General features: G+C 40.5%; 1 protein-coding gene across 1 annotated transcript in view; it reads left to right on the top strand.

Annotated features, from left to right (window-relative positions):
* tom1 (target of myb1 membrane trafficking protein) overlaps positions 1-13,096 on the top strand; it is a 104,746-nt gene continuing 91,650 nt past the window's right edge. The window contains exon 1 of the mRNA XM_052042855.1: positions 1-87. Coding sequence (XP_051898815.1) covers positions 36-87 — 52 coding nt within the window. The 5' untranslated portion in view covers positions 1-35. The remainder of the gene's footprint in view (positions 88-13,096) is intronic.

Genomic DNA, 13,096 nt, shown 5'->3' with positions numbered 1-13,096 from the left:
CAGCTGACAGCTGGCTGCTCGCTCGCTCGGCGGAGATGGAGTTTCTCTACGGGAATCCCTTCAGCACCCAAGTCGGTCAGCGAGTTGGTAAGAAACACAATCGAGTCCTACCGTGAGGCAGTGTAGAGGTTTCTGTTGAAAACAGCGAAGCCTTTTCACTTCAAACCCATTTTCAAAAGCTGTCAGTTGCGTTGGGAAAGGATTTTAACGGCTAAACTTGGGGCCACGAATGATTGACAGCACTACAGGCCAATGAGGGGGGCAGCTTTCAGGGGGTAGCCAATCGGGCGTATGAGGGGCGGTGCTTATTAGGTTGATTGACAGTTCTGGGGAAGTGGGTGGGCTTTTGAAGCTTCAGGTTCAGGGACCAGACTTAAAATGTAGATACAAGAGATTGGAGCGCCACACAAGTTGCTGGAGGAACTCAGCGGCTCAGCCAGCATCCGTGGAGGCAGTGTGTTGGGTTGAGACTCTGTAAACATGTAGACAAAAATCAAAAACTCCAGATGCTGAAAATCTGAAATAAAAACAAACAGAAAGCTGGAGATACTCAGCAGGTCAGTGTCTGTGGAGAGAGAGTTAACGTTTTGGGTGGATGACCATTCAGATGAAAAGTCATCAACCTGAAATGCTAAATCTGTTTCTCTGTTTCCAGAGGCTGCATGGCCTCCTGAGTATCAGCAGTTCTGTCTGTTGCTGAAAATTTTTATTTCGGGGGGTTCGTTGTAGAGTGTATGCAATTTAAAAAAAAAATGTTCTGAGGGTGGGATGAATTCTTCCCAATGGTCCACATTTAGAAATGAAGGTAGAGATTGAGATAAATATATTTCAGAGACAATGGAATGGTATGTTTGAAAGTTAAATGAAGCAAGGTGGTAGGTAATCTTTATGTGATACATGGATATCTTGGTTGAATAGCTCGTGTCAGTGTAGAATATCTTCATAGCATTTGTGAAACAGGAGAAGGCCATGTGGCCTCTTAAGCCCCTATACTATTCATCAAGACTGTGGTGCTCTGAACTCCATTTTACTGCCTGATCCCCAGAATTCTGATTCCTCTGTAGTCCTAATGTTCTCACTCTTGAATATACTTAATCAAGCATCCACGAGCATAAGACATCCACCACTTTCTGGTCTGGAGAATACCAAAGTCTCATACCCCAGTTAAAGAAGAACTTCCTCCTCATTGCACCCCTCTTATCCAGACACTGTGTCACATCAGTGGAAGTATCCTCAAGGCAACTACTCTGTTGAGCCCTCTCAGAATCTTAACTATTTTGAATAAAATCAACTTTTATTCAAAACTCCCGATTCTTTCCTCATGAGAAGGTGCCTTCATTCCAGGGGTCAATCTACTGAGCCTTCTCTGCATTGCTTCCAAGGCAAATGTTAAGGCGAACAAAACTGTATTGAGTACTCGAAGTATGTTCTTACCAAACCCCTCTACGGTTGTCATACAGATTCTATTACTCCAGTCCTCTTGTAATGAAGCCAGCATTCCATTGCCTTCCTAATTATTGCTGAATCAGTTCAGTTTTTGTCAATTTGTATTTTGTTTTGCTGCCAGATGTTAAAACTTCAATATGTTCTGAGTTGTGAAAGTTCCAATTTGAATACTTTGTTTCCTTAACATTGCCCTCCAATTTGCTTTGAGTCTTTGCCTCTCTGCTAGAGGGTAAACACTTCAAAGTCAAAGTCGAGTTTATTATCGTATGCACAAGTACATGTGTGCACAGGTGCAAAGAAAGACTTAGTTGCAGCAGCACCACAGGCACATAGCATCATATAAGCAGCATTCACAAGAAAAACATAAATTAAACATAAATTATACACAATTTTTACAAGAAAGAACACAATTAGAACAAAAAAAACAAAGTTCATTTTAGTGTCAGAGTGTTGCTAAACTGCAGTGATTATGGTTGTGCTGATTGGTTCAAGAACCGAATGGTTGAAGGGAAGAGGCTGTTCTTGAACCTGGTGGTGTGGGACTTTCAGGCTTCTGTACCTTCTGCCTGGTGGTAGCTGCAAAAAGATGGCATGGCCCGGATGGTGGGGATCTTTGATGATGGATGTTGCCTTCTTGAGGTAGTGCTTCCTGTAGATGCTACCAGTGGTGGGGAGGGATGTGCCCGTGATGTATTGGGTATATACTCAATTCTATTCAAATTGCCGTACGAGACCATGATGCAACCAGTCAGGATACTTTCAACAATTCATCCGTAGAAGTTTGTTAGCATGTTTGGTGACAAGCCAAACCTCCTAAGAAAGTAAAGACTCTGGCGCGCTCTCCTTATGATTGCATCAATGTGCTGGGCCCAGGACAGGTCATCTGATATGTTAACACCCAGGAATTTAAAGCTGCTGACTCTCTCCACTGCCGATCCCCAATGTAGACTGGTGCATGTTCGCCCTCCTTCCCCTTCCTGAAGTCAACAATCAGCTCTTTAGCTTTGCTGATGTTGAGCGAGAGGTTGTTGTTGCGGCACCACTTAACCAGCTGTCCTATCTTGCTGCTTTGCTCATTCTGCTTGTGGAATTAATATTTTAAGACTGCATATGTAGCTCTTCAATTCAAATGTGGTTCCAGAGATTTATTTGGACTACTTAGGGTTGAGCTTCGATGAATAATCTCTGGATTTGTATATCCTGAAAAATCTGCTTCGGATAATGTGCTGGTTACATTTAGTCTGGTTCACAGTGTAACAAAAGATACCTCCACTTGTGCATTTGTTGCTTCCAGACCCGCATTCCAGTGTTTTCCAAGTCAGCCTTGCACCTTGATTCCTCTGGAAACCTGACCTCATCCAATACTGAGTTTTCTCAAATTTTGTTCTTGCCAGTTCATTCATCACCCCTATATTTGCTATTCCCACCTTAATTTACTGTTGGACCTCATTTGGAATTTTTTAAAATTGTCATCCTTGTTTCCATCCTCCCTGAGATTCACTTCTTAACTGTGTTATCCCCAGGAGCTCCACAGCACACTTAAGATCTCTGCCCCTCTCCAATTCTTGTTCCTGGTACATCACATTTTTGATCAACTTATTGTCAGCTGATAAGTCTAAGCTTGGGAATTCGTTCAAAACTTTTTGTTCTTTCTCCTCTTTCAGATTTCTAAATTTTATCTCTAATCAAGGTATACATTTGTATTAGTATGTAGTTTGATGAAATCGCCCCTATGAAGTTATGTTGGAGAGTTTCACTTGGTTAAAGGTGCTTTATTAATGCATACAGTTTGGGTACCATTTTTTAAATGGCTATATCTCTTATTGTGTTGTGAATTAAATAATGATTCCACAGAATGAATATATTTCAAGCTTTTAAGGAGATGAGAAAACACTGCATCTTATTTGGTTATTGGGAAGCAAAACTTTACTCTGCTTTTTTTGTACCAAGCAGTGCTTGATTATTCCAATGTTTGAATGATCTCCCTTGAATTGTGTGGGGAAGGAGATGAAGCATTACAACAGACCAGGAACTTGAGCAGGACCAAATGCCCCTCTTGTATCTTAAGTCAGAATCACAATGTAATAATCATGAATGGGGAATGCTAAGTTATAAGAAATAGGATCAGGAGTAGGACCAATCTGTTCCTGAACCCTGTTGCTCTTTTCATTGAGATTGTGGCTGATCCAACACTGATCTTCCACTCTTTCCTTGTACCCTTCTCTCCTTTGCAGTTTAAATGCCCATCAGTCTCTGCCTTGAATATATTCAGTGACCCTGCTCCACTGCTGTGTGAGGTAGAGAATTTCAAAGATTGTCGTCCCTTTGAGACAAGAAATTCCTCCCCATCTACATCTAAAATAGACACCCCTATATTTTGAAACGATGCTGCACCAGAGGAAACAACTTCCCATCTTCCACTTTGTCAGTCCCCTCAGAATCTAATGTTTCAATAAGATCACATCTTGTTCTTATATACTCTGAATGTGGGCTCAACCTGTCTTCATACATCAACCTCATCCAGAAAGCATTCCAGTTGCCCTTCTTTGCAATGCATGTATAATATGGAGACCAAAACTGTACCTTGCTCTTGTGCTTGCTCCCCATTCCATCTAGAATTGTTTAGAACTGGTATGAGATAGATCAGCTGGATGAATGGTGTTGCAACAACAACCTCGCACTTGACGTCAGCAAGACCAAGGAATTGATTGTTGACTTCAGGAAGGGGAAGTCGGGAGAATACACCAGCCCTCATCGAGGAGTCAGCGGTGGAAAACGTGAGCAGCTTCGTTCCTGGGCGTCAGCATTTCAGAGGACCTATCTTGCGTCCAACACATTGATGCAATCACGAAGAAGGCACGCCAGAAGCTCTACTTCATTAGGAGTTTGAGGAGATTTGGTACGTCACCAAAGACTTGCAAATTTCTACAGATGTACAGTGGAGAGCATTCTGATTGGTTGCTTCACTGCCTGGTATGGAGGCTCCAATGGGCAGGATTGAAAGAGGCTGCAGAGGGTTGTAGACTCAGCCAGCTCCATCACGGGCACAACCCGCCCCACCATTGAGGACATCTTCAAGAGGTGGTGTCTCAAGAAGGCAGCATCCATCATTAAGGACCTTCACCATCCAGGACATGTCCGATGGGGAGGAGGTACAGAAGCCTGAAGACCCACACTCAATGTTTTAGGAACAGCTTCTTCCCCTCTGCCATCAGACTTCTGAACGGTCCATGAACACTACTTTGATATCCCTTTTTTGCACTATTTATTTTTGTAAGTTATAGTAATTCTTAAGGTCTTTGCACTGTACTGCTGCCGCAAAACCACAAAGTTCACGATATGTGTCAGTGATAGTAAACCTGATTCTCATTCTGTTGAAGCAAATTCAGAGTACTTCTGTTTCCAACCCTGCTTGAATGGTTATTTCAGCAAGACTAGAAGTCTGGCTCATGGCTATTTGAAATAACAGGCAACCCCTGTGCCGTGGCCATTCGGGTAACAGAAATTCACCCTTAATTTGCTCTCGTAGAATCTGTGTGTCAATTTTTATTTTGTTTTCAGCATGTATTTCTTGGCGCATGCACAGATGATGTGGCTTCACATTATGGAAAATTGTGATACGGATGTTTTTCTGGGAACACAACCCCCTGTAACGCCTGTACTTGTATTGTTGTTCTTGACAGCTGTGACATTGTGGGTGTTGATTATTTCAAATGAAAACATTTTAAATGAGATTGGATTATGTATATTTAAACAATCCTGCAAATTGCGGAAATCTGAAAATGGAGGACACTGGAATACCCTCGGTCAGTGGTTTGTGTAAAGAACTATTTACTTTTATTCAGAGATGTTGCTGCAATTTTGACATTTGCTCTGTTCATGGCACTTTGTTAAATTCTGTGTGAATATTCTGTAATAATGGAGAAGGGCATGCAAGAGAGAATTGTTTGTGTGTAGCACTTCATTTTTCTCATGTCCCGGCAGGGAAGGACACAGTTAAAGTCCAACAGGTGACAGTTGGGTGTAAGGACATTCCCACTGAACCTAGCTCCCTCATGATGCATATAGGAGTGCATACCCAACAGAGAAGTTGTGGATGCTGAGTAACAGTGTTGCTGCATTGTTATGTTCAGTAGCTTGGAGGTTTTGGTCATGCTACTACTTCAGCTGAATATCTAACTCGGGACAGACTATTGTGCCTGGGACCGTGCTTTGTTTGTAAGGATGTGTGCACTTGGAATGGCTTAAGATAAATGTGTGCAGTCCTAGTAACTATGATGCTTTGCTACTGTAATGCAGCCATTGTTGGTCATCAAATAACGTATCCTTTATCAGCTGGTGAGCTATGCTGTCAGGCTGTGAATTGGTGGACTTGCAGTGAACAGTGTATTTTACGGTTTATTTAACAAAGCAGCGGTTTTGTTTTGGAAGAAGTCTCTTCCAACCATAATGAACAGAGCAAATGCCCAACTGCATCAACGCCCCTGAATAAAGAGAGTTATTTCTTCAGTGCCATCCATTGAATGAAGGATTTTTTTTACATAATACAAATAAATGCATTGAATTAACAATTCCAATCAGCAGTGCAGTCTTCAGGTGTGACTATTGGTAGAAATTACCTAAACACCTCTATTGCATTTGGGAATTGTGGTGTCACTGTTAAGGAGCTATGGGTCTAGAGTCAGCGTGTCAATAAACGGTCATTATGGGTTTCCAGACAACTTGTTTTATTTATATATTTTTATTTGTAAGGCCTCCTTGAAAGCTCATTGTGTGGGAATAAATTGGGAAGGTATGATCTGATATAAAAGTACCTATAGGTGAAGTTTGTTTACAGGAGAGGGAAAGTATATGTTCGTGGCACAGAAGGAGACCACTTGCCTATTGTGCCCATGTTATTTCTTTGAAAAGGCTGTTCAGCTAATCCTTTCCCCTCCTATTTTTTTTTCCATGCTACCTGCGTTACTGCTTCCTATCGTCAAGAGTGCTTTGACTAACTGCAGGCAAAAGCTTGGTGTACTGCACACTCACATAGTATACCAAATGAGCTTATTCAGTAGAAATTACTATTTTATGGTCAATGCATTTTTCTCGATTTTTATTTTCAACTTATTAAATCTTTCACAAGGCTAGTCACTGTTGAAATAAGCTACTATGCAGGTAGTTTATTTAAATCAGTTTGCTATGTCCTTGTAACATTTATAGTAAACAACCCTGACTGCTCATTGGTTTAACTTTGGGAATTTAATATTTGACAGATGTAATTTGCCCTTCCAAGAGTAAACTGAGATTCTTATACTTGAGCTTGAAAATCACTTTGTCACTTCTGTTTTGAAAAAAATTATCAATGAAATAAAATATTAGACTCCTGTTGATTAATTTTGTGTCGAGGTCCTCCCCACAGTACAGCAGGGTTCCATTCCTGTGAACTGTTTGTAACTCGGACCGTTTGCAAGTTGGAAATACAGCTGCAGAGTTCCCAGGCGGCAGAAGGTGCTTGCAGCCTAACAGCAGTTGGCAAATCCACCTGCCGCTCTCCCAAACGAATGTACAGACTGTACATAACTCAGGCATTCATAAGCTGGGGAGCATCTGTATATTGTGGGAACAATGTTCCTATGTTTCTCCAGTGAGGTTTCCTCCTGATGTAGAATACAGCAATTTTCCATTTTCCACATTACACAGATTACTTGGCCTGGAAACAAGCCATTCAGACCATCCTAATTTTTTAACAAAAACTAGATGTGCTTTGGCCCATCAAGTCATTTTATTTATAGGAACATCCTTCTCCAAGTATGACCATTCTAATTTATGCATACCAAATATAAATAGACATTTGAAAAGTGAATTGTCACTTCCTCTTACTTGGGAATACTTTAGAGTGGAAAATGGGTTGTGAGTGCTTGAAAACTATTGTGACAGCAACATAGTGTCGAGCAAAAGACAAATCCTTAGTGCTTTGGCTGTCTCAGTGGTGTGTCTTTTTAATGTGCAATTTGCTGTTTAAATCGCTGTGTAAGAACTGAAGCTGTGGGATTATTGCTTGGAGCATGAGGTACCCTTAGAGGGGAAAAAGTAACCAAGATTTATAGACTAAAACCAAAGTGCTAGAAAAACTTAGCAGCTTAGGCAGCTTGTATGGAAAGAGAAACAGAGTTTTGACAAAGGGCCTTGGATCTGAAATGTTAACCTTGTTTTTCTTTCCATGGATGCTGCCTGACCTGCTGAGGGTTTCCAGCATTTTGTTTTCATTCCACACTTCCAGCATCCGCAGATTTAAAAAAAAATTATTATTGAAGGGTAATAGTTGGAATGAAACCATAATAGATAGATCTGTGATACATATTACTTGATTAAATGAGTAACCTATCATCTGAATGGCTTGTTCCTGTTCCTATGTTTATGAAGTAGGATCGGGTCAGGAATTAGACCATAAAACGGCATAGGAGCAGAATTAGGTCATTCAGCCCATCGAGTCTGCTCCGACTTGTACTGCAATTCATACTTTCATCTTGTGTTTGAAAATATGTTCTTTAATTTTTTTTATCTTTGCCATTTCTCCTGAAGAAGACAGTGATTAGTCAAGGATGATTGCTTAAGCAATCAGTGCCTGTTTGTATAGTTAACTTTGATATGTGTTCTACAACGGGCATCATTACTCTTGATTAGTTTGTGCATTTTTTAAATCTAAAAAGTAGGTATTTATTAAAAATTAGTCCCATTAGATAGATAGGCTGGGGCAGAGATTCCAATCTGATTGTTGCATGATGGATTTGTGTCAACTTCTATAGTTTGCCTACCAACATATTTGTCAAGGATGCAAGTGAATAACCTCTGGTGAGAACCAGAGAATGATCTCTGCATTTGGAAGCATGTTACAAGGGATGATTTGGGTATTCACACAGCACCTTTTGAGTTCCTTGTGAGATGTGCAAGAGCACTACATAGCCAATGAAATAACTTTTGTACTCCCTGTTGGAATGCAGAAAATGCACAACAGCCTTCCAACCACAGCAAAGTAATAAAGAACAGATAATTGATTTCTGATGGGATGGAAGAATTCAATTGACTCTGGCTGAAATGCCATAAAATAGTTTCTTTTTCAGGATGACCCTAACTAACTGTGTTTTACAGTAGAGAAAATGGGAATTGCTTAATGATAAAACATCAATTTATCAAGATAGGTAAAGGCTTTGGAGAGGGAATTCCTGAGCGTGGTACCCAGATGGCTGACTGTGTACCCCACAGTAGTGGGACAAAAGGAAGGAGTTGTTCCAGGGTGTATGATGCAGTGCTGAAAGAAAGTTACAAAAAAATGTCAAGGAGGGAATTAGGGATCAAGATGATAATTTATAACTTTAGTGGAGTGCATGTTAACAAGTTCAATGTTGGCAGCAGTACCTGTAAGGAGAGCTTTGAAATAACCTCCTCTGCATTTGATGAAGTTCATTGACATTCAGGACCTCAGTCTGCATTTGGGCCAAGGCAAAACTCAAACTAATTGTCTGTGACTAAGGGTCATTTTAAACTATTGTCATCAGCTTCCTTCACTTCACTGATGATTAAGGTAGACTGGGCAGTAATTAGCTGGACTGGATTTGTTCTGCTTTTTGTGAACAGGGCATATTTGGGGAACTTTCTGCATTGTTGGGTAAATGCCGGTGATTCATCACTCCTGTGGTGTACTTAGGTTATTTTTTAACATAAAACATGTGAAATCAAAGTAAATCTTGCTTGGTGTTTGAAGGAACTTCCCTCTCTCTGAGCTATACTGACCATGTCTGTGTCATATCCCTGTGGCTTGTAAATGGCCCTCTAGAGACTAATGTGCTTTTCCTTGTCACTTTTTTAACTCCTGATTTATTTGCTTAGCCTCTAGATGATGGAAGTCCGGGTCAAATATTTCATAACATTTCCCAGTTAATCTGACTTGGCTGTAGAATTTACAAATTAGATTTCTCACCAGTGAAATATTTGCATTCTGGTTTGGATAAGTTTACAAATGAACACAACAGGTAGTGATGATCTGCAGGAAGCAGTGGGAAGCTGATCATTGGTGGTTGGATAAAATCTTGTTTTTTTTTTAACTTCTTTTGGAATTTATGTAATGTCCAAGCACACGCCTTATTCCACTAAATAAGCAAATAATATTTCTGTTTGCTGTCTGTTATCAAGTTGTCCTGTCCTCATTGGTTCTACATGTAATGGAATTAGGCAATAATAACTAGCATGTTTTGAAGTGTCTTCTTTGAGAAACTGTACAAATCAAGTGCATACTTTGTAAATCAGCGGCATAAGACAGGACTTGGCAATTCAGTATTATAAGGCAAGATCTGATAAAAGTTGATCAGGAGCAGATACTTGTAGTGAGGTAGCTCTGACAAATTGGAGTCATTCAGATGTCAAATATTGAGACTTTACAGAATCCAATTGAATTTTAAAATAAAAATCACAACTATATTTTACCAAAGCACCAATGTAAACACACAAAGGTGAAAGCTAAGAACAGCAAGTTCAAAAGAACCCTGGATGTCTTAGGATATTGAGGGCTAGATAAAGAAAACAAGGGAAGCATATGGGAGGCCATTTTGGTGTATAGAAAGTGTACAGGGGTCCTTAAAGAAAGAGGAGGGCAAAGAGGATGTATGAAATGTCATCTAAAGACAAAATAAAAGAAAATCGCAAAGCATTTCGTAAGTGTCTTGAGGGTAACCAGGGATCAGTAGGAACCAAAATGCCAATCTGTGGTGCCAGAGGACATGTGAGATATTCACTGTAGAGAAGAACACTGTTGTTGGAGAGTTTGGGAGGAGGGGCATGAAATTCTAAAACATGTTACTTAAAAAGGAAGAGCTATTATATGTCTTAGTAGGCTTAAAGGTGTATAATCCCCATGACCTGATGAGATGTATCATATGCTGCTTATAGGAGGCAAGGGAGGAGATTGCTGGGGCTTTGATAGAATTTTTTAAGTCTTCTCTGGCTACAGGTGAGGTGTCAGGTGATTGGAGGACAGCAAACATGGTAATTTTATTGAAGAAGGGCAGCAGAGATAAACTAAGTAATCACAGATCTATAAGTCTAATGTCAGTGGTAGGAAAATTATTTTTAAAAACTGAGGGACAGGATTAATCTGCATTTAGAAAAAGTCAAAAATTAATCAAGGACAGTTTTGTTAGGGGAGATCAATCTGACCAATTTGATTGAAATTTTCAAAGAAAGAACAGAATCTATTGATGAGGGCCACATGGACTTAAGTAAGGCCTTTGATAAGGTGTCACATGGGAGACTAGTCCAAAAGTTTAAAACCCATGGGATCCAGGGCAAATTGGAACCAAAATTGGCTTGTTAATGGGAAGATGGTGGAGGATTGCTTTGCAATTGGAAGTCTGTGACCACTGGTGTTCTCCCTTACTGTTCATTATACGTATTAACAAATTCAGTATTGGAGTTTTGATAAGTTTGCCTATGACACAAAAATCAGTAGTGTTGATAGTGAAGAGAATGGTCGCAAACCACAGGATGATATTGATTCGATAGCAAGATGGGCAGAGCAATGGCAAATAGAATTTGATCACGATAAGTTCAAGGTAATCTAGTTGGGGAGGGCATATAAGGCTAGGCTATACAGTGAATGTCAGGTCTTGGGGAGTATTGAGGGACAGAGGGACCTTGGTGTATGAGTCTAAGGATCCCTGAAGGTGGCAGTACATGTTGATAAGGTGGGGAAAAATGTGTGTGGGATGCTAGCCTTCATTAGCTGGGCCATAGAATATAAGAGCACAAAGGTTATGATACAACTTTTTAAAACATTAATTGGGCCACTGCTGGAGTACTGTGCGCATTTCTGGTTGGATGTGATTGCACCAGAGAAGGTGCAGAGGAGATTCACCAGGTTGTGGCCTCTGATGGAGTGTTTCATTTCCGGTTAGGGTTAGATTATGTAGGTTGGGTTTGTTTTCTTGCAGCTGACAAGGACCTGATAAAGGTGTGCAAAATTATGAAGGGCATAGACTTGATAGTAGGAAACTTTTCTCCATAACAAAGGTGTCTATAGCAAGAGGATGTAGGTTTAAGGTAAGGGGTGGGAAGTAGATGGAAGTGGTTACTCTTACAACATTAGAAACATGTAGATAAGAACTTGAATCTCTATTGCATTGAAGGCTCTAAACCAAGTGCTAGTAAATGGGATTAGGTTAGGTAGGTACAGTACTTGATGGTTAGCATGATCATGGTGGGCCAAAGGACATGTTTCCGTGCTGTACAGCTCCATGACTCAAAGCTGTTTGTTGCAGAAGTTCTTGTATCTTTTCTGTTTTTTCCAAAAGCAAATTGGCTGATCATAATTAAATCAGTTTTCTACCAAACTGCACTCTAGTTTGTGAGTGCAATCTCTGAAGTTGTACTTGCTGAGCCAACAGAAGTCACCAGTTTACATAACTGATTAGATTGTTTTTTTTTATCTATCACAAACAGGTCTGGCAATAACTTGTTGCTAGGGAAGGATGTTCCACAATCCTGCCCATAGTGACTAGACAGTGAGTGTCATCAGAAGCATCAGCTGTTTAACCAAGCCTGAAGGTATCCCCATTCCTTATGCACTCACTACGGAGGGTGCTGTGTATAGATTATCTTTGAAAGGTTCTGACATTTTGACACTTGTCCCTCCCTAGCCAGGGTATTTATGCAGTTAGTGCCCAAAGGGGTGTCTTCTGAATAAAAACTGGACATGTTGGGAATCGGGGATGTAAAGATTCACGCACCAAAAAGAACGGCTGTGGTGCAATTTTTATTCCATGCCCAGGCTGTTGATGGGGGACCTATATCTGGTGAAATGAAAAGCATATTCTGGTCATATTTCACAGCATTGTTTAGATTTTAGTTTTCAGTTTATTCTAGATTTAGTTTTGTTTTCGTTACATTTCCATTGTTTTATTTCCATCATCAGACAAGAGTAAACAACTTCCATTTAAGGTCTGAATACGTTGCCTGACATCATGTTATGCATTGAAGATTGACTATTTTAAACAAAAGGTTGCACATTAATGCAAAGGTAACTGCATCATTCAGGAGCACACTAGATTTGTGAGAATTTTTTCTTACTCGGTATAATACTGAACCACTTGTGTTTGAGCGTGTTCAGTTTCATATCTCCTTGTGACATAGGAGACCGTTTGGCCCATCAAGTCCTGGTCAACACTCACCAATCCCATTCCCACACTTATTTCTCTGTAACCTATTCTCAGTCCACTCTGATTCTCTTACCACCCACCTACTCTAGGGACAATTTACAGTAGCCAGTAACCTACCAACCAACACATGTTTGGGAAGCTGGAGAGACTCATATGTCACAAGGAGAATGTGAAACTCCACAAAGACAGAACTGTTGGTCAGGATTGAATTCTGTTCGATGAAGCTGTGAGGCCACAGCAATACCCTCTACGCCACTCTGCTGTCCCAGCACCATATCCTCTCCAAAGATCCCCTCTTTGCGATGTGCCCTTCCCTGTCCCTGCATCAATTAATTAGCTACTGAAACCCCTATCCACACTTTTGCCACTGCCAGCCTCGACTTTATGGAATTCTCTTGGCCTGCCTCTTGCACTGTTATCCCAATTTTAAGTTCCCACTACTGCCTGCTGCAAAATCA

Source organism: Pristis pectinata, chromosome 33, assembly GCF_009764475.1.
Source record: "Pristis pectinata isolate sPriPec2 chromosome 33, sPriPec2.1.pri, whole genome shotgun sequence".
Lineage (NCBI taxonomy): Eukaryota > Metazoa > Chordata > Chondrichthyes > Rhinopristiformes > Pristidae > Pristis > Pristis pectinata.
Note: the sequence above shows the minus strand (reverse complement) of the source record. Positions and strands in the feature narration are given on the sequence as shown.